Source organism: Sinohyriopsis cumingii, chromosome 10, assembly GCF_028554795.1.
Source record: "Sinohyriopsis cumingii isolate HCF-2022 chromosome 10, ASM2855479v2, whole genome shotgun sequence".
Classification (NCBI taxonomy): domain Eukaryota; kingdom Metazoa; phylum Mollusca; class Bivalvia; order Unionida; family Unionidae; genus Sinohyriopsis; species Sinohyriopsis cumingii.
Window position 1 is genome coordinate 47,859,374 of NC_142970.1, and position 24,820 is coordinate 47,884,193.

A 24,820-nucleotide genomic window follows, 5' to 3' on the forward strand; every position below is an offset into this window, starting at 1 on the left:
AAATAATAGAGATATGTTCCCGTGTGTAAGGTGTTAGGTTGTAGGGGTAGGGTCAGGAGGTAAAGTGGTAAGGGGTATGAGGTAAAGAAACACAGCCGACTAGAATTTTGACTTCCGTTTGTGACTGTCATGTTTGTATTGGTCTCTGATGACCAAGTGATCTAAGGCATTCGTCCTTACGGATCACTCACATCTCACCTCTTTCTGCGCGGTTCGAGTCTCTTCTCTTAAAAATATTTACGGTAGACGTTTCTAATATACCATATACAACCCCAACGAAAACAAACTTGTTTTCATTGGTTAAATTAAAGTAAGAAACAAAAAATGCTAAAGATAGAAAATACTTTCTTACGTGATTTATTTTTACACCACTCTTGCCGTAGACTCTGCATTCGGTATCTGAAAATGTTGTGTCATTAACTCATACACGTCGAAAGTTACAATAAATTAACCTTATGCGTTCTAATACGCCATGAACATGTGCGTTTCGTCAATCTTGCACGTATTGTACCACGTATATTGATAAGGATCTCGTTCACCTGGTTTTAGTCGTGCAGTAAACACCTGTACTAACTGGTGCTTATTTGGGTGCGCTATCAATTTTGGATTTCAAATTTATAAATGGTACAAAGATAATTTGTTTACCGACTAAGTCGATGCTGTGTTATATATTGCGGAAAATATTACACCAGTTACCGACTTCATCCAGTAAGGAAGTTGCATTGGACTAGTTCTCGCAGTTCTTAGTAGAACAAAACGTTTTCGTTGTTGGTTTCGGTATTCACAGACGATGGGTAGGTATCTATGCAATCACATTCATTAACCTTTGATGACTTTTATCTTGTTTTCCTCACAAGGTAACATCAATACCATGAGCAAAATATTTATTATTGGGATTGAGAAAAAGCCCTAATATTATGAAACAAAAAAGGACACTGGCCTGCTATCTACTATTTTTTTCCCCAATAATTCATATAATGTGCACTACACATGCAGAATAAGTAAAAATATCAGTGTTTTGTAGAAGTTACTCTGTTAAAATGAACTTAAAATGCACGTATGTATGATATTAAATTTGCCTGGCGAGAATACAATATCAGAAAGAAAGATAAAAATAAATAGAAAAAATAATCTGGATGAATCTTGACGAATTTCTATATTTTATATTTCTTGCAACGATTTGGATACAAAAATGTTAATTTATTACTATTTTTTGGTGGTACCTAGTGAGAAGGTATGGCTCAATTTAGAATACAGCGGTATAATGCAAACGTTTAATGAACGTAGATGCAGTTTTTAAAATAGTATAATTAAGCCATCTAGTAGCATAAAGGGAAGAATGGCCTCACACATGAACAGATTACGTGATTGGAAAGAAACATTAAGGCAGACATTTTGAAATGGAGCCATGTGGTCAAAAAAACATTGCTCCATAGTTGACAAAATATGGAATTGTATAACCTCTAACAGAAAATGGTAGTATTAAACGGTCTACCATGACGGGACTCGATGCGTGAATAAACATTTTAGCCTCTGACGCGAAATACAATGTTTAATATGAATATATTATTGAACACATTGTTACCAAATCCTACAGCTAATAACCAACACTGGGTATAGTGTGAAGAAAAAAAAAGATTATAAAATGTGAATTAAATCTCCTATAAACAAAGTGAAAATTTCCCCACTGCCACAAAAACATCCTGTCGTTATATTGTAAGCAAAACCGAGTACACCATAATACACTTATAATACACATATACACACAAACATATACAATAGTTGCTAACTCACTATACACTAACGTATTTCAATCACACATAAAGGAGTAGGAATTTTCAACACTATATAAAAAAGCATTCGAGGAAGGGTTTATATTTTCTTTTGTGTGGAAGCAAACACAAGCATAAAACACATACTACTAGCAATATCTGAATAGCATATCTATATTTCTGAGAACACTGCATGGACCTTTGCCATTAATCAAAGGTAAATGGTGTGGAGGAAAACCATCACCCTCATCAATATACATCGCTTCCAACTGAGGGTCAGTTCTCTCGGGCTGCTTATTTCCAGAGTATTATCACAGCTTATTTCCAGAGCATTTTCACAGCATGCATACTAGACTACATTGAACGCGTTTTTAAGGCCGTTGCACATTGACGTTTTAAAAGGAGATGGCCTTATTTTGTAGAGTGATAATAGCCCTTGTCAACGAGGTGGTCTCCAGTAAAATGAAAATCCTTGTATAATCCTAATAAACGCAATGTTAAGGCTGGTGACTTTTGAACATAATATTTTCGATCAATATCTGTCCATTCAAACGTGTAAACTGTAATAACCATTTGAATAGCATCCCATACCAATGTTTACAAAGTTGTTGTTGCATTGGACTGAATTGTTTTTGTGTTTCATCTGAATCTGTTCAAAAGCCTGGTAAATACATTTTCACAGATGGAAAATGGAAATTCATCATATAAGAATGTATAACAATAGATATGACACTAAGAAGGTTTGCAAAAATAATAGAGGAGAGGGTTCTTGTGTCTATCACATAGCGAACCAGTATGTTTGACCTAATTCTAGTTGTGAACAAGGACGGAAGCAACGTGGTGGGAGACCATCGCCATCTACTGGCTTTGGTAATGAAATTTTGTCCTCGTGGTGTTATGTAAGGAGGCTCTGAGGATGTTAAGATAACCCTGTGTCGGGACAATGGACATGAACTATGATACCTATAATAATAATACTAATACTAATAATAATAATAATAACAAAAACAGCAATAATAATAATAATAATAATAATAATAATAATAAAGACAACAAAATACTAAATATGCGACGTCTTTGGTATATATTATCGCAAAACTTGTGTCGGGTGTGGAACTGATGATAGCTGTAATTTGTATGAGAGTGCAACGAGAATGTTTGATTTCTTTCGTTTAGACCAAATCCACAATTTTAGTGTATCTAGCATGGCAGCTTACGTGTGCGATCTGTGTCTGTCTATCCCAATATAATAGGGACTAAATGTGCATTAGAATTAGAGTGGTTAGCGACGTTCCTGTTGATGTCGTATAGGCTCAGTTTAAAATGCGTGTCTGATGTAATCCCATCCTTACCATGTTAACCAGTATGTTGCCATGTCGGTTGCCATGCCAAACTACGTAGACTTCAACTACTCTGTTATAGACTTAAGTGTTGTTCAACCGAATATGAAATTGATTATGTCACATCGTTTTGAGACATATAGACAATATACATATTGGCCAGGAATAATCCACTCACTCCTGAGGTGGAGCTGTGCAAACACTACAACTGGTGACATAAGCCAAACTAGTGAAACATCTGCTGACAGAGTTGACTGAACTGCACTCAACAGCGTTCTCCTCCAGCACTATTGAAATGTGGTAACTCCACTTTGTTTGTGCTCTAAAGTTGCATGAACTGCTCAGATAAGCCAGACGACCAGCTTATAACCCGACTATAATTAAATGATACTCACATCTTGCGAGAGATAACATTGACCAGTTGAACGTTGTTATATTCTGTATTTCACTGTTGAACTGACGTGTTAGCAGAATTTGCCACCAATGCTTCGACCCTGGTTTAACTCAGAACCTCTCCGTTACAAATAATAATTGGTTGCAACGTGGGATAGCGTCACTTGAATTATAATATAATACATGTGCGTATTATTTTGATTTAAATAATGCTATAATATTTATGGTCATTAAATATGTTGCTTAAGTTTCTGCATTTTGTAATATATTCCCAAACATCGTCTGGAAGCAACTTAAATATGAACACAGATCGTTAGCAACATTTATGTCAACTACCCAATGCTTGGGTTTATAAAGGAAATGATGATGGGTACCCGGACATTTGATCATAACTATTGATAATAGGCAATCGCTCATGACATGTTGGTCGTAAAGATGGTTGATCACATGAATATTAAATATAGGTCAGTTGACCTAATGTTAATTCATTTCATATCCTATATTTGATTTGATTCAAACGCGAATCAGGTGACCACAAGGTTATAACCACTTGTGCAAAGTTCAAAAGTCTTATAATCGGAAAATGACAACTTCAAAGGATACCAGTTGGCATTTTCTACTCGCTGATAGTAACATGTGAACATTTGGTGGAGAGCGCCGTTTGATGGCATTGATAACTAAGGGTCAGATGACTAAAGGTTATTATTCACTCGAGTGTATCACTCTGTATAGCGTAAATATCTCGCCCATAGTTGGTTACAAGGCTGATGTGGTGCACATGTGACAAATAGTTTAGTATGCAGAAAATATCTTTTAACCTATTGTGTGAGACCTGGGCGCACCGCGGATAGTGTAAATATTGACTGAAACGAGAACAAGTCGCCAAGACAAGGTAATTTGTTACGATTATCATTGAATGCAGTGATGAGAGGCAGAATCTAACCAAGCTATGATCTTTCGTGATAGCTAAATCACCGCATGCCTTGGGTACAGAGAAAAAGAGTGAACAAACTTAGTCCGGGCGAATTACTTGTTGATTGTAGCCGCAACTCTGGCAGTCGGATTATTCCAAAGCGACATATGGAGAGACCCATTATTATCTCTCCACGCAAATCTCTAAACGCATCTAAAGAAGTCGTACTATCCATAGATAAAGGTGGCTACATTGGGTCTGGGATGCTTGAAAATCTCAGATCTCAGTATCTCAGGTGAAGTGAATAATCATTGGGCATAACAGCAAGTTGATTCCTAGAAGCAGTTACATTAGACCGCTTGAATGCGCAAATATATCTTCATCAATTAAAATCGTGTTTTTGAACATCGCAGTTGGCCCTTTCTTTTAAATTCATGGCAGTGCTTTAATTGTTCAAAATATGATAATATACGGATGATGAAACCAAACTTTTACCCTTTGATAACCTTTAAGAAAAGTATCTTTTTAACTTTTACTATTTATAGAATTCTGTGTTAGTGATTCAAATTATATTTGGGACTATTGTTTTACATGCAAGAATTGAAAGATATAGCGTCTGAGCCAAAATTTAATGAAATCGCACAAACCATTTCTTCCACCTTCAATATGAATCCTTTCTGCTTAAACGAAGCCTATGTCATTAATATAATATGAAACGGATAATATTCTAATATTGATCATGAATCTTATTAAATAATCTCCAGTTTTGCTAGACGAGGCTCTCAAGAACCAAAACATGATGCAATTTGTTTCAAAACTTAAAATAATTTCCGATTCCAGATTATCTATGTATCTTTTTGAGTTTTAATTGGTACTGTTGAGTACGTTGCTCCAACAAAAAAAGAAAAATTAATAAACGGAACGCAGCTATCGTGTCAAATAAGTTCAGAAAGCAACTAGCTTCCAAGATAACTCTTAGTTTGTATAGTTAGATTAAGTTGACAATGCCCATATATCTCTCCAACAAAATGTATACATTAACTTACCAGCACCAATACATCGTTTCAGGATTGTTGTTTTCAACTAATGGCAAATTATTATACTACGCTTTTGCAACATAATATTTTAATTACTGGACGTTTTCTTCAATGTTGCTGTTTATATCATTATATAAAATTCAAATCAATTTCTAAAAAATATTAAACTATTTGGAAACGGTGAAGAATTAAAACATGTTTGCATATGTGACACATGCCTTTCAGCATTGAGTATTTAATATATGGGACATACACGAAACAAATTGATACTAGATAAGACATGTTCGTTCTTCTTTTTGTCTTTGCTTTTGAATAACTGTACCGTAGCTTATAATGTGTTGCAAAGGTGCCGACCAGTACACGTTCATTCGCAGGATTTATGCACCGCCTTTTTCCAGTGCTACTCACAATCAAACCATCACGTTTTATGTTAAACGTCTTGTTAATAGAAATGCAACTACCTACTGAGTATTTAATATATGGAACATACGCGACAAAGAATGATACCATATAAGATATGTACGATATGAGTTTGTCTTTTTCTTTGATTCTCCTTAAGGTTATAATGTGTTGTACTGGTGCCGGTCAGGTCAGTTGCTCTAAGTAATCCTTTTCTTGGGAGGCGCGTGCACCTTGTCAGTTTATGCAAGATGAATGAGCGCCTCACAAGCGTGATAACTTCTCAAAACTATTACTAATATGTTATTTTAATGTTGCTAGAGTCCTACATGCACTTTACCAATAGCACTCTTGCTTAAATAGATATCTTTGAGGTCAGTTAATCATATGAATGGTGACCAATTGCTGAGATTCCTCGTACTTCATCGATTTGTTTGCAGTTGTTTTCGGGCGCATTCAAATAGTAAGCTTAGCAGGATATTAATTTTGATCTTTAGCTAAATGGTTGACAGCAATGTATATGTTGAATAATTACAATAGTACTATACAGTTTTTTTTGTACTGGGACCATGTTTGCGGTACATCGTCAGGAGGACGAAGGTGCGGTGAATGGTTCATACATACATGACGAAAGCAAAATAATGTGCAACCGCAGAATTTTTTTTTTTTTTGGGGGTGTGTGTCTTTTTTAAAACTTGTCATACCAATGACATCCAGTCATTGTGACATGTGTATCTCTTACGCAAATGATAGTGCACTTCAAACACATATCCAGACTAGCCGAACAACATGTGCCAAAGCAACTTTCCACCACATGCAATTAAAACCAAGTTTTATCCAAGCAAGTTTTTTATTGCCAATGATTGATGCCGTATCTACATTATATAAATTATAAGTTAAACAAGTGAGCAGAAGCCATATTTGCGCGCTGTCAACATCGTAGAGCTTAAGCCGGAGAGAAAAAAGTTTGTATTATTCAATATGCCAAATGCCGTGCTGGGAGAAGACATTTTATTCATATACGGGGTTTCTGTGACAGATAGCGAAATAGCCAGAGGTGCTTCACTCGTTTATTTAATTCGGTCGGGGTATGCTAGGAATAAAGAGGAGATAGCAAATTAGCGGGATTTCCCGGATCATATCTCCTTACAGTAATCAGCGAAATAGCAGGTATTCAGCTTCTTCTCCTTGCTACACCACGTGACTTAAAAGTGAGCTTACACGCCATACTAGCCCACAATTCCCAGATAGCATTAATAGCTTGCCTACATGTAGTGTGATAACGTGATCGCTTTGGGGAATACTTCGGGTTTTAAATGAGAAGATATATTATACTTATTTATATTTATTACATTGTTTGGACAATTGTGAAAACATTTGTGGTGCTCTATATGCCATATGTGTATATGCGTACTGATGAAAACATATTCTATTACTATCATGCTTACGTTATACATAGACTTCTTATTTTCTCAATGTGCACTGATTGAGAAAGCTACATATTATCTATCTACCTATCTTCTATCTATCTATATATCTATGTATCTATCTACCTACCTATTTGCCCATCTATCTACCTAACTACCCGTCTACCAACTTATCTATCTATCTATCTAGCTATCTATCTATCTATCATCTATCTACCTAACTAGCTATCTACCTAATTATCTATCTATCTATCTATACATATTTATATATATCTACCTTCATACCTATATATTTGCCTATCTATCTATCTACCTACATACCTACCTATTTACCTATCTATCTACCTAACTACCTACTTACCTAATTATCTATCTATCTATCTATAAATATTTGTGTCTATCTACCTACATACCTACCTATTTGCCTGTCTATCTATCTATATATCTATCTACATATTTGCTTATCTATCTACCTAACTACCTATGTACCGAATTATCTATCTTTCTATCTATTTACTATTAATCTACCTACTAAACCTATTTATCTGCCTACCCACCCACCCAAACCCCACCTCTCTCTCTCCCTCTCTCTCTGTCTCTCTCTCTCTCTCTTGCCGACGTTGAACTTCGCTAATATTGTAACTGTATTGATGTTTAAACAGGTCAACTACTTGCCCGATTTTGGGAGCAGATTCAAGGAAGTGGTAAGTCCAATTTTTTCCAGTCTCTCGTTCTTTCTATACAAATAAGTATGTAAGCTGGAACCATTATATAATTAATAAAGACCGTTACTATCTATCATATCAATCTGCATACTCTTTCTACTTTTGTAACCCTTTATTAATGTATTAAACGCTCACAGTCACGTAGAATCAAGTTAACAGAGCACGTCGTGATGGAATTCAGGACTCACGGTACTAATTCAACTCCGATAGTAAATAAATGGAAACACTATCATATTCAGAATTCAATAACTTAAAATTTCTGGGTGCTGATGATGAGACCTATAATTCTCCATGCGCATCTAACCTTGGTACAAGCTTATGTGTGGAAAACACCATATGCGCCGCGGCAGTTTCTTTATCTACATGTGCATGAAACACATGTTATTGATTCTGTACCAAATGAATCAGGTGCTACTTTCATTATTGAGTACTCCTGCGTCAAGCCTGTAAAAATACTAAAATTGCATCAGTAGAAATTTGTCAATACTTTTTTTGAATTACATATAGGATAAGCTCTCAAAAGATATTTTTACTAAAATTTTAATTTTCATTATTAACCAATTATGGACCACCAAACCCGTAAATACTCTATTATTTGTTCACTCATTTCTAGACTGGTTCACAGTTCTTCCATATAATTAATACCGTGTGTCCTATAACCAGATTTAAAGTTTTTAGAAAAAGTTGTATTTTACACATTGATATTGGAGCATAATTGTAAGAAAGAATTGGCCATGCTTGTGCATGGATAATAATGCAATGGTATTTTATGTGATACCAATGTCTATAGCAAAATTGCATCCGCATTACATGTTGCTGTGTTGTATTGTACTTATTAGTGGCTTATTCTTGTTATTAAAATAATTGTTTTCTGCCTTTGTATCTTCAAGTTATCTTTCTATGGCATGCATGCTACACAAAAGAAACACAAGCATACTGACATCAGCAAGTATGACATCACAGGGTATAAAATTACATGACGCATTGTATTTTCATCTCTAACTGGCTATAAGACAAGTTTTAAATGTTTTAAATTTCAAATATGCATTTCTTTTCTTGCTGTCTCTCACAAAAATATGATGCAGTGCATCCCTATTCATATCAATCAAACAAAACAAATAATTGTGCCACATGACAGGTCAAAATGATAAGAGGCCATTGCTCTTTTGTGACTAAAACAAATACACACACCCGTGAAGCATCAAGAGATGCTGACATTCCAAACGTATTTAAGTTATCATCACATGTGATTCGTCATCCCAAATCTTAATAAAAAGGTAAAACAGCCAAAGTAAAGTTCCCTAAGCTTTATTATACTGAATAGTTAAATAACAGAGTGATACTTTTTAGTATAAAATTATGGGGAAGGGAGAGGAAGCAAAGAATAGATAGAATAATTTCTTCAAGCCTGGCAATGTTCCCCACAACAAGAGGGAAATGTGCGTCAGCCCAAAAGACACAGCCACATGAGGTCTGTTACATAAGGACAACAAGAGACAAATTTGAAAAAGCCATCCAAAGTTCCTATAATGCTGACATTGATGTTGAAGACAGAAAGCCTATGTACAAACTGCTGCGGCTCAAGCTAATAAGTAAGCTGAAGGTGGAAAAATATGTGAATAACTTTGCTATGCCAAGACAAGTCCATATTTCTATGTAATATTCACACACTGATAAAACTTATCACTGCGTAAACTACTTGTTAAATTTAAGTAATATAACTGAATTGCATATCAAAGTTGTCTAATACATAAATCTATACCTACATTTACCCAAAGCTCATAAAAAGTTTTAAAAAAGTCTAAACATCATTACTGTGGCTACTTTCCACTATAAGCAATGTTAAATTACTTACTTTTTAATGTAAAGCTGAATAAAATGCATAAATTATTGAACAAAAGAGAAACAAAGCAAACCTTGCAATCACTCAATGACAGTCAAAGGGGAGGTAATACACCTTTATTTTGCAAACCAAATAGCAATCTCTAATTTACAGCTAAATGATTCCTTACTATTAATTGATAGTAAGTGCAGAGTAATGTTGGCTTTATAAATAACTTTTGTTTCAAATATGAAACTATATTTCTGACATGAAACTTGTTTTCATCTATTCACAACAACATATCTGGTGAACAAAACACATATCGCTTAGTGCACACAGGAAAAAATGCCGAGATGTGGAATAATGTGTTCTGAGAGCACCAGTTCCAACACCCTGACTATAAAGGTTTTCTATCATGGGACTTCGTACATGAAGAGAAAAGACGTCTGGCGTGGTGGAAGAGAGCAATATGTTCACCATGCAGTTATACATCAAGAATGTTTCAACTGTATGAAGAGATGCCGAAGAGAGGATGGGGAAGAAAAACTGCCTGTGTAAATAATGCAATACAGACAGGACTTTTGCAGACTTCTATTGGGAATAAAGGGTTGAAAACTATTCTTTTAAGTGAAAATGTCTCTCCCTGCTCCCTCAACAAAAGGGATGCAGAAAAGTACCAATACTGTTTGCCAAGAAATTGAATGTACCGATATGAGAAACATGCTGAACATATAAAAGGTGTCAAGGAGTTTAATTCTATGATTAGATATGTATATATACATACACACACAAACACAGATAATGTCAGTAATGTTGCACATAAAACGTTGCTATCGCACCAACATATTAATTTTGTTTTCATTTAGTTCAGATCAAAGGAAGGGTTCTTACAGCCACTTCTGTCCCCTGATTATCCACGCTTTTACTCTAATCATGGGTATTTATTTGAGATAACCAGAACCAACAATGTACAACTCAGACCTCTCCTAAAGACCTGGAAAATGCTAATTTTGTCTTTGTTTAGTCTGTTAAGATGCATGTAATTAATTTACCGATCCTAAAGAACCTTCACATTTTACGAAAATGAGGCTCAAATCTATCAGATAACATGCTGTGTTAGCGGTGCTATACAAGCGACAGATGCTTTATTCTAGAGCTGTCGAAACTTACACTGCGACGAGACATTAATGCAAATATTTTTGCGTAACGGTGGCGTAATTGACACGGAAATGGCAGATTTATATAAACGGGATTACACTTTTATTAGCACTAATACTGTTGAGATGTCAGATCAGCTTTTGTTTTAGCGAAACAATACGATAAACACGATTACATTTAAAATGGACAGATTTTATGCGCAAATGTAATGTTGCATAAACCTGCCTAATAGAAAAAGTTATAAACAAATGCACAAATGAGGTTAAAGAGGCACATATTATTGGATAGGGATATCAAAGCCAAACAAAAGAATATCATTTACCTGACCTGAAAAGTCAGTCGGAATTCATATAATAAAAGGTTGATTCACCCTCCCCCCAATTTATGGATGCATTTTTCATGCGTGAAGACCATTTCTGAGAACACGTGATGTTCACAGTACAAACACAAACACTTTCCCAGGGCGATTAGTTTGAAAAACATCGCATTCTTAATAGCTTGATGAAATTCAAAAGAATTGTCATCCAGTCAGCTTTTGAGATATTCTACTTGCCTTGTTCGTTCCAACGTGTCTACTGATATAAGTGGCTAGGTCTGCTTCTAGTCGACTAATGGTATTTCACTGGCTACATAGCATGCAGTGAACACATGAGGTAAACATGCCTTGCATGAATTTCAAGAACACCATAAGTCGGAAAGACCAGATGCACAAATATATCCATATCTTCAATTATTACACAATAATGGCTCAAAGGTCACACCATAGTCTTAAGTTAAGAAATGTGCCAGGGGCCAATTTACGAAACTGTACGTGCCACATCAGGGCCCTCGAAGGCCTCAGGCTGAGAATGGTTAATTCCGCGTATTGTAAGACCGCATATAGCCATTTCTCCCGGCGGAAAAGTATTTTTCTAAAAAAACAGTATGTTTTCGATTTTTAAATTAAAAACCCGAATACATAAATACATGATTCTGGATGTAAGACTAAATTTATTGACTCTTACTAAGTGAATGCTTCTGTTTTTAAATTTGGAAGAAAGCCGGTTATCGAGAAAAAGCATTTAAAAATGAACTTAACTGGGATGGTCGTCAGCTCATGCCCACATGAATCCTGTAGAGATTTGTTTTCAGTATGTAAGTATTCTTAAACGGACACCGAATCCTTAGAGAAAATAAAAGTCCGCATATTGTGACACATTGAAGGCCGCAATATCTTTATCATTATAATATACGTGCTGGACCATTATATAGCAAAACATGTCTAAAAAAATTATACCCGCGCAAATATACTAGCAAAACTGGACACCATAACTAAGTGGCCCATTCTCCATCGAGTTTCTCACACGGAAGTCATCTGATCTGCCAGTTTTAAAACTTTTCGCTATGAAAATACCGATTTATTAACAACCTAGAGTCCGACACGTTCAGACCGTCAAGTTGAGCATGAAATCCCTTTCTACTTCCTAAAGCGTACATGTCCAGGAAACAGGCATTGTTTCTCCTTCGACTACATTTATCAATCACAGTAAGTTAGGAATATTAGCCTGTTATCTTGTGAATCCAACCCTGTCTATTTCAAGCAGACAAAAAGGCAATAACTCTTGCCAATTACATTCCCTAAGCACCTCCAAGTGTCGCTAGTTTTAATCTTCGTTGCTGTATTGAACACGTCATACGGTTCATCCTCCAACAATCCAGTCCGTTTTTGTGTTCAAATTGGCCCATTCAACGTTCTTTGTTATATATGTTGTGAGGAATTATCAGTCTTCTGCATATTTTTTGCATTATTTTGCAATTTCTGTGAAATTGGAGTGTCTTTGCCAACATTGAGGATTTTAACGCCCGCGTCCTACTACGCTATCGTTACAAGGTTACAAGTTAACCCGAGTTTGACCCTTTTTCTCATACTCCGTTCTTAGTTCTAAGGTGCTAAATTGATACTTTCTGAATGATTTATCGTATTCATTTAACTAAGCATTTTATATAAGTTCAAAGCAGGGCCATAAGTAGTTGGTACAACGCGTTTCACTTTTCTGTTAGTTAATTTTATTTTCTTGTGTCCTTTCAGTGGCATATGGCATATCATCCAAAAATTTTGTGTTAAGAAGTTTTAGGCAAGGGAGGATAACCAAGCATCCTGCATTCTTTGTACGAAATGTACATCGGCGACACCATGCAACATCTGCAGCACGTGGTCAGAATACCCTTTGGCCGTAGTGATCCAAAAGGCAGCTAAGGTTAAAGAGCAAAGGACAAAATCAAGGAGGGAGAGCTTTGACTTCTTCAGCCTTCACCCCAAATCCATTTTGCTGCAAGTTTCCCCTGGGTCGATGAGGTTTCCCATCCTCCGAAAGTTCGTCAGTTGCAATCTACGACTACTGTTACTTCAGCAGTAGCAGACGAAGAGGATTCAGAAAGGGTACAGCCGTCGTTGGAACAAATGTCTCGTCTGGTACAGGAGATGACGATGCAACGCCTCAGATCAGCTCATTTTGACACTTTAACCATCGCATGCTCCTGCATTTGTATCGGACTCATTTGTGGAGTATTACCCTAATAGTAGGCGACTCAGCGGGCGTATATATATCTGCCTTCGGGCCTGTAACTCAGGACACAAGCGGATCTTAATATTGCCGCTCTGTTACCGGTCTTCCAACAGTCACCGGATGTCCCGACATCACCAGCTGTCCAGCCGGCACTGACAGTCCAGCTGTTCCTGCATGGAGACCCATTTGTTGAAACGGTCCAGCCAAATAGATCGTACTTAGCGGCAGTTGCGTCCGACTAGACGTACCGTCGGCGTCTTACAACTATTATACTGGAGATTACAGTGATAAATATGTCCGTCCAACCAAGAATTTGTGGCGACTGGTACCGTTGATAGCCAGAACGTTTTATATACCACCAACTTCCGGGCCTACCGTACACTGTTCACATCAGTCGACAGTGTCACATTGTCGGTCTTCCGATTGTTAACTCCCTACTTCGAATACGTTCCCCAATCGCATTATGTTAAGACTATTACACTGTTTCCTCGCGAATGCAGCCCTTCTGAAAGATAAAAGTCTTATTTTCCTTTTATATCTGAAATACAGAAAGGGCATTAACTCTTCCCCACTACTTCCCTTTTGGTACCACAAGTTTTTGCTAGTTGTTAGCTTCGTACTGTACTGATCACATCGTACAGTTTATCCTTTAAAAATCAAAGCGTTTTTTATTATAAGTGAATCAGCCAACGTTCCTTTTTTATCTACTTTGTGTATTAATAATTCTGCTTAGGTTGTATTCTTTCATTTTATAATTTCTGCCAAATTTCGAGTGTTTTTTTTTTCACCTTTAGGAACTTAGCCATTTTAAGACCACGTCACACTGCGTCAACTTTGACCTCTGCAATCTCATTACGAGTAAGCGTGACTTACGCGTTAGAACGACTTTGACCTTTTCGATTGCTCCTTTTGTAACGTATGTGGTTTTGGCAAATTATTAACATGCTATATTATTAATTTATCCGTCTTTTCCTTCTTGTGCAGTTTCAGTAGACTGTAAAATAAATAGTTAAAATACGTAAGTTCAAATAATATATATATATATATATATATATATATGTATGTATGTATATGATAGTGAGTAGCTATATCAATTACAAATGAATGCTGTCTGAGTTGTCCTTGTGTCGTTGCAAAAGAATGTCATCTAAATGCTATATATGCAACTGCAGAGCATGGAAGTGTACCATGACTTTTGTTTTGATTATACTCAATATACACCACCTATGATATGCAGCTTCTGAAATATGTGGCCATAGGAAGTCTCGACTACCGTATTAGAAGGGTTAGTCACATAACGATTTGCTAATCTATACTTTGTTTTCTCTTCTTGTGTTCTTTCAAGAAAAATGTGCATTAAATGTATGAAATGTACGTTCAAAGCAATATTTAATCTGGCATTGAAGGGAATGAAAGACCGAAAAAGTTAAGGAAGACAACGTACGGTTCGTTGTTGGCGGTAACTACTCCTTGGGGAGTATGGTTCGTTGTTGGCGATAATAACTTATTGGGATTATTCCCCAATTTTAACCAGCCAAGTGGCGTAAGTTCTCCGCATGTCTGAGCATGGCTTTGGGCCTGCCTATAGATCCTGACGAATGTCGTTTGTACCGGACACATTGGATCCAATGCACAATAAACCGGTGGCCCGCTGTCCTGCCTTAACTGGCCGTCCAGCCGTTTCATCATGGGGACCTTTTCTTTGAATCGGTCCAGTAAACCATGATTTAAGTGAATCTTAGTGACAAATCATCCCATCTAAACATACCGTCGGCGACATGCCATTTTTATGACAGATTTCATTGAGAAATCCCTCCGTCCAGCCAGGCCCTTGGAACGGCCGGTACCGGTGATAGCCTTAGTATATATTCTACACCGCCAGCCTTCAGGTCGACCATTTGCCGGATAAACCAGTCAGCAGTCCCTGCAATGCCGGACATTAGTATGTTCACTGCTTGTCCACAAGGGACAGCAAATTACGTTTTCATCGAGATGGAATTCAGTCTTTATACCACCCGGCATGTCTTCTCCAGTACTGCAAATAGACCTAAATTTGGCTTCATCACAATGACTGCGACCGAACTCCTACAGATCAAACATTTCTCACATTATACTCAGATCCGAAAATGGAACGGACTGAAGTTTAACTTTCAAGCAGCCCTCAAGAACTTTGATAATGTATTAATTACTTAAGAACGTCCTCCACCCACTACCACTACTTTAAAGAAACGGCAGATCTCGACGAGGAGGTCGATACACCATCCTTCTGGTCGCCGCTATCGGCTAAATTTAAGGCGACAGACACCTTCGCATTGATCTCTGAGTACTTAAATAATATAACAGATGGTCATATGTCCACTCGTGTGTTGTATATGGCGACAAAATGTGATCATACCTCGTCAGAGCTGGTAAGGGATGTCGTTGCACCTTCTTCGAAATTGCATTTCGCTAACCGAGGTCATCTGCAATGGCGGTAGCGTACACAGACGACCTCTTACAGAAACATATGGCATGTTATACCCTACTCCAAGTCGGTAACGATCTCCTCTCTCGGTTTGATCATCCAGGATTTCTAGAAAACTGGGAAGGGTCAGACCTCCGTCCATCCCATAATTTTATCCATCTGGATATCGAATTTTCAACCAGCTAAAATCTGCAGAGACTCATCGTGTTCGCTCGATCAGAATAATCAATATTTGTCTTCTTCGTTTCCATCAGGACTTGAAAATCAGCGAGAGAGATTTTGCGACTCCTTGGTTTATTCAATGCGATAATATGTAGCCCCTCCCTTCGATCAAACATTCATCATCACGCCCGATGTTTAATCATTTTTCCGTCATTGGTGCAACCCAGGTTCTCTGACAATGGGAATCCCGTTGGAAAAACCATGGGCAGATGTAACGGTATGTGCTGACGCCAGAACTCATGGTTGCGGTGCCCACCTATTGCTGACCTTCACTACCGTCAGCGGCACGTGTGAGCCAGGGGAACAGCCTCTACACATCAACACCCCAGTAAAGAATTCTGTTATCAACACCTTTTACCTCTGAAAAGATCGACTCTCATGCAAAAACAGTGCTTATTAAGTCCGAAAACTCTAATGTGGTGACCTTTCTCTTCAAACAGTGAGGCACCAAATCACCCGACATGTGTGTTCTGATTTGCCAGTTTCAACGTTAATACGACAATCTCCATATCAACATACAAATCAGACTCATTCCCGACAGATTCAATGTCTTGGCCAACGCTCTATACAGGAGAGGTCAAGCCCTTCACACGGAATGGTCTCCCACCAACTGGTAGAGGTGGAATCAAAATATACACACCTTAGTCTGTCAAGCTGCCCAAAGGCTTGGCTCGTAGATTGATTGTCAATTATTTGGGGATGATTGTGGGCATTTGACCCCTCCAGTGATGATATCGAAATAATCCAGAAGATACGGGGTCAGAATTGCAAGATGATTCTGATAACCACTCTTAGGTGGGACAAGTCCTGGATCACCGATCGACTAATTCTAGTCATAGATATGCTCAGGACGATTCCATGTTATGCCGAATATTTTCCAGCCACCACGGTCACGGGTGGTCGTTTCTTTTCTGGACCGTCGTCTTCGTTTATACGCTTGGCTTTTATCAGGTCAGCATTGCAAGGTAAGCAGTTCGATTGTGGAGGGGATTTCATGAGGAAGAAGGCCCTCCACTGTGTAGTCTTACAAGGGAAAATATCGTGTTTGCAATAACTGGTGCCTATGCGAAAAACATCTTCCCTCTGCTTGCCTCAATTCCTCAACTGGCCGACATTTTTCTCTTGCTCAATGATGAGAAACAGTTGTCCCAAGTCTTTATCAAAGGCTACAGCCCAGTGATATTGGATACATTCCTGTATCATGGCACACGCGATTTTGAGCATGGTATAGACCTATCGGATGTTAGCCCTTTTTGGTCCCAAACGACCAAAATTCCTAACTCTGTTTCTAAATGGAGCTTAAACTAGGTTTTAACATGACTCTGTTATAATCCTTTCGAAGCTCAGCCTGCATTTCACAGTTCAGATCGGATGAATCGGTGGTTCTCTTGACACAATTAGGTTTTGAAGCCTAAAATAGATTACCGTCGATCAGTAACCAAAGAATCGTCACTCGCTCGCTCTCTTCGATAGACAGGTCAAGAAAAACTACCATGCAACATCCTGTTCGCGCTCTCAAGCACTATTTGAAACGCAAAAGTTGTGTCACGCGCAAACTCATGCTCCTTCCAGTGTGAGCCGGGACACAAGACACCACTCCTGAAAACCTTGCTTCGTGGCTGAAGTGGGTTGCACGCTCAGCGTACTTTGACCTCTGATTACTGTTGAGAATCTTCGGGGCATCTTGACGAGCCTATAGGTCACCCCTGCGGGTTCGGGGTTGTATAATTGGCCCGACGTGCCCCACTACGTGTCGTAAAAGGCGAATAAGTAGTGGCAACCTGTTTGCCGTGGGTTGCGTCCCGTGTCGGGGGAGGAAAGGATCCTGGTAGTTGAGCAGAGGCTTTTTCATTCAACGCACTACTTTGGCTTCTACTTCTTCTAGACGGGTGATCGGGATTGGACCCGATCTCGACAAATCGGCTGGTCACGCCGAGCCCTAGGAAGTCTTTCTTTACTCCCTCACCTTCTTTATCTTTTTCCTTGTATCTCTCATGATATCACAGTTGCCCCTATAGTCTACTCCTTTATCTTTCCCTTTCTCAAGTCTTAAAAGACTTCCAAAAAGGTGGTGGCTTAAAGTTCAATCAGGAGGTAATTTTACCGACCCTTGAAGGTGGTGACTTCACGGTTCAATCAAAGGTAATTTTATCAACTGAGTATGGCATCTGTCTATCCCCGGCACTTGACAAGTGTCCCCTTGTTGGACTCCATTGTGGGCGGGGAGCACTGGTGCTGAATTTTAAAAAAACAACATGGATATTTCCACAAAAAGATAAAAACAAACGAACCAAAACTCTATCTGACTCGGATGACGAACCATGTAGTGTGGAGTCATTTCCACGCTTCATGGTCATACAATCTAAAGATGCCACAAAACAGCTTGCCTCAGTATCTCCATTTGTGATCGAAAAGACTATCACAGGATCGATTGGCACACCAGAAAGTGTTAAAAAGTTGAAATCGAGTTGTTTTAATGAGTGCGAGCGACGAGGTCAAACAGAAAACATTAAAAAATGAAAACTTTCTTCGATATCCCAGTGACCTCGTTCGCTCATTCCACACTCAATACGTCAAAAGGCGTGATTTGCTGTCGTGTCTTGGCTGGAGTCAGCGACACAGATATCATTGAAGGGACGAAAAATGAAGGTGTCAATGCAGTACGTGGAATACTTATTAAACGTAATAACAATCTGCAGGACATCAACACCATTGTACTCATCTTCAACAAACCAATTGTACCCAAAGTGGTCAAAGTTGGCTTTTTGCAAGTGAAAGTCGGGATCTATATTCCAAACCCCCCTTCCGTGCTATAAATGTCAGAAATGCGGCCATCACGAAGACCGTTACTCAAAAAGCGAAATATGTGGCCGATGCGGAGACAATTCTCATCAGGAATCTGATTGTAGAGCAACTCCACATTGTGTCAACTGTGGGAAGGGGCACCACGCCAGTTCCAAGGATTGCGATACCTGGAAACAGGAGAAGGAAATACAGAGGGTAAAATATACATTTAACATACCCTATCCAGAGGCCAGAAAACTCGTTCAGGCAAAAACAGCCCATCCAGGCCCATTCTTCTCCACTTTAGTGAAGAACAATCCGAAGGCAACAAAGGACGCTCATACACAAACAGATACACCCGATTCAACGCCAAGTTCTAACACCCCCCATTAACAAGCACAGAAAAGCACGGCATCTACTCAGACAACCTTTAATAATTCACCACCACCGAAATCACCAAAGAATACAAAATCTCATGGAAACAGGCAACAAAATGGGTCAGATGACCCCATCAAACTCTATAACAGGTTTGAAGACACTGAGTACATGGATGCAGAAGATACTGCTCCAAGTGCTCAAGGTAGCTCCAGACCTCTAAACAAACAATTCACCCACGTAATTCCTCCAGAGAAATAACCACACAAATTGCCTCCCCGAAAGGTCTAACATAGCTCCACAATCTTCAATTTAAAAGTATAATGAAGAACACTATCATACAATGGAACTGTCGAGGACTTAAAGCAAATTACAATGATATTCTCCTACTTTTAAACGAACAAGATCCTGCGGTACTATGCCTTCAGGAAACATTCTTGAAAGATACGGACATCACATTTAAAAATTACTCTCTCTTTAACACCTACTTTAAACATGGTGACAGGGTCTCAGGAGGAATTTCTGTTATTGTGAACAACAGAGCCCCTCATAGTGTCATCTCTTTAACCACAAATGTGCAAGCCATTGCTGTAAGCGTCACCCTACATCGAGTAATTACATTTTGTTCTATTTATTTACCACAAGTTCGCTTACCAAATGGCACATCTATTTTTTTCAGCCGAAATCAGAGCAATAGAACTTGCACTGCAATATATCGAAAATAAAAGTACTTTAAACAACATCATCTTCTCTGATTCCCTATCAGTACTTCAGTCACTGCATAATAGACAACTGGGGAACCCATTGTTGACTAATCTTCTCGCTGAACATAGCAAGCTGAGCACCTCGCACAATATCGTATAATGTTGGTTACCTAGCCATGTTGGTATTAAAGGTAATGAAAAAGCAGATCATGCTGCTAAATTGGCCCTATCTCATGAACCATCTGGTTTTAAAATACCGTATACTGATTTTAAACCTAGTATCAAAGAGACTTTACGTCAGAAGTGGCAGGCATCATGGATTGATGCAGTGAATAATAAACTTCACGCCATCAAGCCAACTCTAGGAGAATGGTCTCCTTCCTACAGAGCTATGCGTAAAGAGGAGATAATCATTGCAAGAATTCGAATTGGTCATACGCACATGGTATAACGGTATCAATTGCGCAAGTCCAGGTGGGCGGAGCTTAAGGTGTATGGAACATTGTATTCAGATTTAAAGAACAACACTAGCTGTGATTGGTGCATTATGTAAGAGTTGTACTTTCTGTTTGGCTTTTAAAAAAGTTGAGCCTCTTGGCAACATGTGAACTTGTGTTAATTTCTATCTAGATCATATTTTGTATTTTTTATGATTTTAAAAAATATGGTACACATGGCTGAAAATGTGCTTGTTGTGACTAGATAACTCTTACCCCTGTCTAGTTCCAGTAGAGTTATCTCTCTTAAATGCAATGGAGTACCTGGTTATGTCATTGTCAAATTGACAATCTAGCATTGTTCTATATGACAGTGTATGACACGCATGCCCAAGTAGGACAGAAAGTATATTTATTTCACAAAACATTAGCATTGAGGTATATGGAAAAACAATTGGTACCGTGATACCATATAACCCTCTCCCACATATTAAGAGGTGAAGACATACCAGAGTGCGTTTCTTGCAATGAACCATTCACTGTTAAACACTTTACGATAGAGTGTTTTGACCTACAACCTACTGGCGATCAGTATTCCAATGTGCATGACATGAAGGAACTCTTTGATATAATAAACCTCATTTGTATTATAGAATTCTTGAAAGCAGTAAACTTTTACTCTTAGCTATAACTTTCACGCCATCAACTTGAGCATTTTTATGTAATGTACTTTCCGTCCATTACCTTCAATAATTTTTGATCCACCTTTATTAACATATACCATTTACATTCCCCGTAGATCGGGAGGACTTATTTATTACCGTTAACATTTTATCGTTTTATTTAGTTTTGATATCGCTGGTCGATACAAAGCACTTTATTCTTTTTCACATAATCATACATATGACCTTTTGTATGGCGCTAAATAGCCTAACAGTGCTGGTGCGCCGTTAAAAACAGACAAGAAAACAAACAAACGAGTATATAGGTTGGACGCAACATTTCGATCCAAGATGTAACTGTTGGCTGCCATGCAGAATCAACTATCTCGAGCCCTCATCTCAGAGATTTAGCATCGCTGAGGCAATGGTTGAATTTGGTAAGTCCAGTGCAGGCAGCAAATATGTCCACTAGACCCAAGTAAATCAATCAGCTCAGAATATTAGCTTTCTGAATCGCCAGTGAACTAGTTTACGTAAGAAGATATCAATATTCATCTTCGTAACCGCAGATTAGGGTCACAGGTCAAGTTACCCTATGTTGTGTTGTTTATGTAACTAGGAGAACGGGTTACCATTCATAACGGGAATCCAGCTATTCTTCCCTAGAAGGATACCCCATGACAAGGTCAGAAGCTCAGTTTCCCCTCATCCTATTACGTATTATCCTAACTATTAATTTAATCCTAACGTAAATTTCAGTGCCCAGTCGCCTTTTGCGAGAAAAAAATCGTTGTCAGAAATGTCAATATTGCTAACTTCAGGGTTGGGTTTCTTAATTTTGCTAATTCTTGTTTCTAATTATAATACTGTTATATTTTAACCATTCATTGTATTATTTATACTTTAACCAATTTAAAGCATTCAGTTTATCGTTTCTCTTTATCTGCACATAAATATATAATCATTGGTGGTTCTCTCGTATATAATGTACGTGTTTAATGAAACATTTGTGATAACTAATGTGATGTTTTGTTTCTTATATCGTATAATTTTGACCAAGCTTTTTTTTGTTGTTAGATAAATTATTTCCTGGTATCACTATATCTGTATAGTTTTGCTGTAGACCAGCTGCATAACTTTAACTCTCTTAATTTCTAAATAGGTCAGGTGATTGGTCGACTTTTGGAATTGCTTAAGGCAGGGGTAAGTCCAGTGTTTCCAATGTTTCTAAGAACTATTTACTTCCCAACCGATAAACGTGTTTAAAAGTGGACTCACTTTAGTTTTCAAAAAGATCTTCAGATATGTATATGGTATCAGTCTTTCAATAATTCATCTAACCCAAATTTATTCAGTGCGCACGCATTTACAACATTGCACACACACACACACACACACACACACACACACACACACACACACACTTGTATTCATATACTTGTGAAGACCTTGACATATGACTACATTTTGCGGACCATAAGTAGGAATGAACGTACAGGTTAGAAAATGGAAATTAAGCTTAACTGCAATCTAGGCTATATATATAACACTTTCGTTTTGCCATACATTTCGTTAAACATTATGAGGACTACTATTACTTTTCCATCATTGTGTGGACGTCATTGTGAGGACTAATTACACACAATCAGAGACTACTATCAGCCTGAGAACCTGCATTTTGTTTTATCTCACAGCGCCTGTCCTGCAAAAACATAAGATATTTATTTACAAGCTTTATGAACTGATTTACCTTCAAATAAAACTTATCAAAATACAAGTTTAAGTTATTATGCCGAAAACTATACCTCGGGCGCTGCTTTACAACTTCGTGACCTCTTTTGCTGACACAATTAAACATTACCATCCAGTTGGGAAATGAGAAATATCATTATAACAAAAATATGCATCAAGTCTACACAGTGGACAATGAAAATTTATGAACATTAAACCTTTCTTAATTGTCAATACATCTATTAAAATAAAAAAAAAATTAGGTTGACACCAGAGCAGCACATATTTCATAAGCCAGTTTGCCCTTGGCAAATTCACTGAAACTGACCTTGCCTTTGGGAAATTTGTTCTTGACCCATTATATGACAATAATTTATCACAGGTAAAGTTGAAAAATTGGGAAGAATGTTATACGGAAGTTAAGAAAATTGCATTACATTCATTTTTCAATTAGTTTTTTTTTCTTTGTTTATGCCTTAAAACCATATGCGGATAAATAAAGTTATCAAAAGGATGAGTGTAAATAGTAAAGGAAGATAGATGGATGCGAGATGAAACTGAAGAGTTATAACGTAGATATAAAAATGTATATATTTTATTCAAAAGACATTGAACTGAAACATTAAATATTTTGTTTTGAAAGTATTAATTTGCTTTCCTTATGAAAATGTTGCTAAATTCAGTTTTCTAAGCGAAAGTATGCCAACATATTAATATGTACATTAATCAAAGCTAGACTTTATGGAATGGTTTTCTTTTCTTTAAAATAAATGATTTTAGAACACTGATTTTCCATTTGCTTAACAATTATCATATAGTCGCTTTGAAATCGGTGACATGCATTTAAACTATCTCTGACGAGATGACGTTTGAGAAGGAGTTTAGAACACTTATTTATATTTTTTTTTAAAACTTATTTACCAAACAATAAATAGTTATCGGCCTTATGTAATGTTCATGTAAACAATAAGACAATAGACGATAAACACAGCTTGGGGCGCTAGACGTTATGTTGATTGATCGGCATTTAAACAAAGAGAAATGGCTAATCATTATGGATAACGTGCTTTCTTAAGCAAACCTGTAAAATAAATCTCACACGAGTTCCAGTATTAGTATATACATGTATTACCTGATTACTTTCAAATAGGCAATATGCGTAAAAATAATCTTTGAGATGCACATTGTTTAGAGTCTGGAAGCTCGACATATAATGCAGATCGCAACCTATCCATGCCTGCGTTAGGGCTTGAATATATATTGATTGAAATGTAACCGACAAGTTAAAATATAAATGTATATAGTACTTGTTTGTCAAGACATGCTTTAAATATTCATTTTATGTCACGGATTACAAAGTCAACATTATTCACTCAAACAGGGATGGAAACTGTCGAACATTATGCAAAAGAAGATTGTGATATATGTAATCACACATAAAGGTGATAACATATGTACTTTGGTGAGATTGCAAAGTATAAAAATTGCAGAACATCAAGCCTTATAAACTGTTTACGACCGCTGAGTTTGTTCGCCTTGCCATCGGGATCATGCCTAACACTACTATTAGATCATTCCTGGCATCAGACAAGTAGATCTTGAAAACCCTAATGACAACAATACGAGGGTCTATTGTTCTGCATCAAATTGAGGACTTGCACTAGTAACTGATGACGAGATATACAAATATGAAAACTGTACGAGATGGGTGAAGGGAAGAGCACAAAATCAGATTCAAAGTTATTTTTTATTCCTACATTTTGAACATATGTCATCATAAGTATTCAATTGTTGAAATGTAATATTTTACATTGAAACCGTTTCAGATAACATATCGTAACAAGTTCATGATCCCTCCTCTCTATAGGAAAGTCAGACTAATAGGACCAAGGCAACACTGTTGTGTCCA

At 37.4% G+C, this 24,820-nt stretch overlaps 1 protein-coding gene across 1 annotated transcript in view; it reads left to right on the forward strand.

The window, feature by feature from the left end:
* The first annotated feature begins 663 nt into the window (after positions 1–663).
* LOC149790007 (uncharacterized) overlaps positions 664–24,820 on the forward strand; it is a 48,302-nt gene continuing 24,145 nt past the window's right edge. The window contains exons 1-2 of the mRNA XM_089973394.1: positions 664–794; positions 7,944–7,985. Of these exons, the coding sequence (XP_089829520.1) occupies positions 791–794; positions 7,944–7,985 (46 nt within the window). The 5' untranslated portion in view covers positions 664–790. The remainder of the gene's footprint in view (positions 795–7,943; positions 7,986–24,820) is intronic.